Source organism: Carettochelys insculpta, chromosome 15, assembly GCF_033958435.1.
Source record: "Carettochelys insculpta isolate YL-2023 chromosome 15, ASM3395843v1, whole genome shotgun sequence".
Classification (NCBI taxonomy): domain Eukaryota; kingdom Metazoa; phylum Chordata; order Testudines; family Carettochelyidae; genus Carettochelys; species Carettochelys insculpta.
This window is the reverse complement of record NC_134151.1, coordinates 38,987,397-38,991,038: the sequence shown is the minus strand read 5'-3', so window position 1 is coordinate 38,991,038 and position 3,642 is coordinate 38,987,397. Positions and strand designations below refer to the sequence as shown.

At 69.6% G+C, this 3,642-nt stretch overlaps 1 protein-coding gene across 1 annotated transcript; it reads right to left on the bottom strand.

Annotated features, from left to right (window-relative positions):
• Positions 1-639: 639 nt before the first annotated feature.
• Positions 640-3,413, bottom strand: EIF4E1B (eukaryotic translation initiation factor 4E family member 1B). Its single transcript, XM_075009360.1, has 6 exons — positions 3,226-3,413; positions 2,298-2,393; positions 1,882-1,945; positions 1,374-1,487; positions 1,030-1,169; positions 640-819 (listed from the first exon to the last, which is right to left on the bottom strand). Exons 1-6 carry the CDS (start codon positions 3,345-3,347, stop codon positions 705-707), a joined length of 651 nt encoding a protein of 216 aa, XP_074865461.1. The 5' UTR covers positions 3,348-3,413; the 3' UTR covers positions 640-704.
• Positions 3,414-3,642: the final 229 nt, after the last annotated feature.

Here is a 3,642-nt window from a genome sequence, read left to right as displayed (position 1 = left end):
AGGCCTCGGGCGGGGCGGCAGCAGGAGGGTTGGACTGCACAGACAGGGGTGTGCGTGTGACAGGCAGAGCAGCTCCCGGGCTAAGGACGACCCTGGGGCTGTAACCTGGGCTGGCAGGTAACACCTCTGCCCTGAACACAGAGCAGGGAGGAGCCGAGGGGGGTTTGAATCGGAGGCGGCAGCTGGAAGCTGAGGGAGAGAGGGGGAAGGCAGCCAGCCTGGGCAGAGGGGCGGCTGCACCCCAGAGGGGCGCCCCTCGGGCTCCTCTCCCCAGGAGGGGCTGGAATGACAGTGCAGCCGGCTCAGACAGACTCCTCTGTGCTGAGCGGGGCCTCTGTTGCCTCAAACTCCCTGTTCTACCTGCGGCCGGGGTGCAGAGACTGGGGGCCCCTGAACCCCATTACAAGGGAAATGGCCACTCTCTATGGCAGGCGGGCACAGACTCCCTTCTGGGTACCTGCCCAGGGCTCTGCAGTGCTGGAGCCCACACGCACCTGCCCCCGCACCCTCCAAGCCAGGGACAGCCCAGCCCAGCCCCGGCTCACCCTGCCCAGCCCAGCCCAGCCCCGGCTCACCCTGCCCCTGGCCCCCCCCAGCCCCAGACAGACACAGAGTCGGGGTTGGGATGCAGCAACGCCTTGTGCGGATTGACAGCTCGGGACCCAGGGCCAGCAGCGCCCCCCCCACCCCCGCAGTCCTGCCACTCACACCACAAACTTGTTCTTGGTGAGGGAGCCGCTCTTGGTGGCTGTGTCCGCGTGGGCCTGGTACCCGATCACCACCTTGGGGGACAGCCCCAGCCGCTCCTTGTACACCCGCCTGCGGGGAGAGAAGGGCTCTTGGGTCCTGCCCCCCCACGGCCCTGGGCATCCCAGCTCCAGACCCTCCCGTAGGAGCCAGCCCCCTGCCGGGCCCTGGGAGTCCTGCCAGCCCGGTCCTGCTGCGTGGTGCTTGGCGTCCCATCACCCCTCCAGCACTGGCCGCGGGGGGCCACGCCCAGCCCCCCAGCAGAGCCGCCAGCGCCGTTACCCAATGTGGGTGACCCCCGCCTGGTTCTCCGCCTCTCGGGTCCAGATGGCAATCTTGTCCCCCTTGGCCCGGACGTTGATGACGGCGCCGCAGACTTCCGCGCTGTAGGGGCCGAACGTCTCGCCGATCAGGCACAGCAGCTGCACACGGGGGGGGGGGGGGGGGGGGTCAGGGGCGCCAGGGCCAGGCCAGCACCCAGCCCAGGCTGCGGCTGTGTCCAGGGGTGAGCCCAGCTGGGCTGCAGAGCCCTGAGGCACCAGGGTCCCGCCCCCCCAAGCCGTCTCCAGTAGCCAGGCTCTGGTGCAGAGGGGCCCCAGCCCGCCCAGGCTGCTGCTTGCGCTCACCGTCTCCAGCCAGAAGCGGTCCAGCTCCGTGTGCCTCTGCTGCTTGGCCAGAGTGATCAGCCAGCGCCTGCCCCACCTGTTCCGGTTGTCCTCCCACATGGGCTCGATGCCGTCCTGGCCCGGCAGACACAGAGTCAGGGGCACCGACCCCAGCCAGCCAGTCAGCCCGGCCCCCCACTCCCTGTGCCAGCCCAAATCCCCCATGCCCTCTCCTGTGCCCACCTGGCCCCCAATCCCCCATGCCCTCTGCCTGTGCCCGCCTGGCCCAAATCCCACTGCCTGTGCCAGCCTGCCCCCCAACCCCCTATGCCCACTGCCACCAAAGGCCCCTCCTTTCCCCACTGCCGCCCAAGCGCCCCAGCCAGTGCCAGCCTGTCTTGCCCCTCAGCTTTCCTTGCGCCCCACGGGCAGAGCCAAGCACTCCCCAGCCTCAGTGCCAGCTGGCTCCTTGGTGCCCGGATGTGCCCTGGCTGCCTGGACAGACAGTGCCACAGGGGCAGAGCCCTACCTTGAAGAGGGAGTAGTCGCAGCCGGAGGTCAGCTTGCTGGCCAGCTGGATGTGGCCGTACAGCCTGCACGGAGCAGCAGAGAGGAGCAGCTCGGCGGCTGGACGGGGCCCGGGGCCCAGCCACCCCCAGGGCCCCTCCCCAGCACCACCGGTGGCCCGGTGGGGCGAACAGCACCCAAAGCACCACAGCCACCTGGGGCCCAGTCCCTGCCTGCCCGGGCCCTGGCACCCACGGGCCAGTGCTGATGAGGCTGGAGCAGGAGCACATGCCCGCAGCCAGCAGGTGGGCACTCACAGGAGACAGCTGGGCCCCTTGATGGGGGAGCCCCAGTGGCCCCCAGCAGCGCCGGGCCCGGGGTAGGGGAGTGGGGAGCCCCAGCAGCTCCGCGCCCCAGAGTGGGGGCGGGGTGACTCACGCCCAGAAATCCTCCACGGTGCTGAACTTGGTGACCAGGTGCAGGTTCTCCTGCCACGTCCGGCTCTTGTCGTTTTTGAAGAACCACAGAGCCCACCTGGGAGAGCAGGTGGGGTTAGTGCCATCGGCCCCCCTGCCACAGACAGCAGCAGCAGGCACCCCGAGCCCCCACAGACACCCCTGTCGTCCCCACCAACCCCCACAGACAGCCCCCCAGCTCCCAGCCAGCCCTGTTGCCCCCAACAACCCCCACAGCCACCCCCCCGACCTCCTGGCTCCCAGCCAGGCCTCCCCCACTGCCAGCTCCCCCTAACCCCGCAGCTCCCAGCCAGCCCCTGCCACCACCTGCCCCGTGGGACTATCCAGCCCAGCTCCCTGCTGAGGTACCTAAGCCCATTGCCCTGCCAGGGCCATCTGCCCCCTCCCCCCCATGTCATAAGGGCCAGCTGGGCTGGGCTGGCAGCTGGCGTGCGGCTGGGAAGGGCTCGCTGGTGGCACCCCTGCAGTGGAGGGGTGCATTCCCCACCAGCATTACTGGGCACCCCTCAGTGGCCTCTCTGCTGTGCCACAGGCTGGGATCTCCAGGAGGTGCTGGGGAGGGGCTGCTGGGCCTGGGGGAGGGACTGGGTGACCCCAGGTAGCACTTCCCTGCAGTGGGGGACATCCCAGGGGGTTCCCACCCAGCACTCAGAGCTGCTCTTGTGCGGCCAGGCACACCCAGGGCATCTCACCAGCCTGGCACTGGGGGCGTTTCACCACAGCACACAGGGAACAGCAACCTGGAGCTGCAGGGCCCATACCCTGCCCCACGCGCTGGGGGAGCTGCAGGCCCCAGCATCCCTCCCCAGGCAGGAGCAGCTGGCACAAGGGGGCCAGGTGCTTCCCCCGGGCAGTGCAGCCCCCCAGCCCTGCCCAACCCCCAGCGGTACCTGTTCTGCAGGGGGTGTTTGTCAAACACCGCAGGAGCCAGCGCCTCCCTCGGGGCCCTCCGCCGCCTCTGCTCCTCTCGCCTCTGTGGGGTGCCCCCGCCACACACCAGCATCAGGCGCATGGCAGGACACAAGCACTGAGTCTGGGGCTGGCTGCTTTCCAGAGGACCCCAGGGGGGTGAGCAGAGCCCTGGGAGTAACCCAGCCAGCCTCCCCTGCACCCTGCCCCATGCCAGAGATGAACAGGGCTGCAGGGGACTCCCTGCCCAGGGCACCTCATGGCAGCCACAGGCAGGAGCTGGCCCCAGCCTGCAGGTCCCGGCACTCTGCTCTGCAGCCCCCCAGGAGCAGGCCTCCCTCTTTCACCAGCCACGTGCAGGGAGGCACCACCCCGAGACAAACCAGCTGGGGATGCTG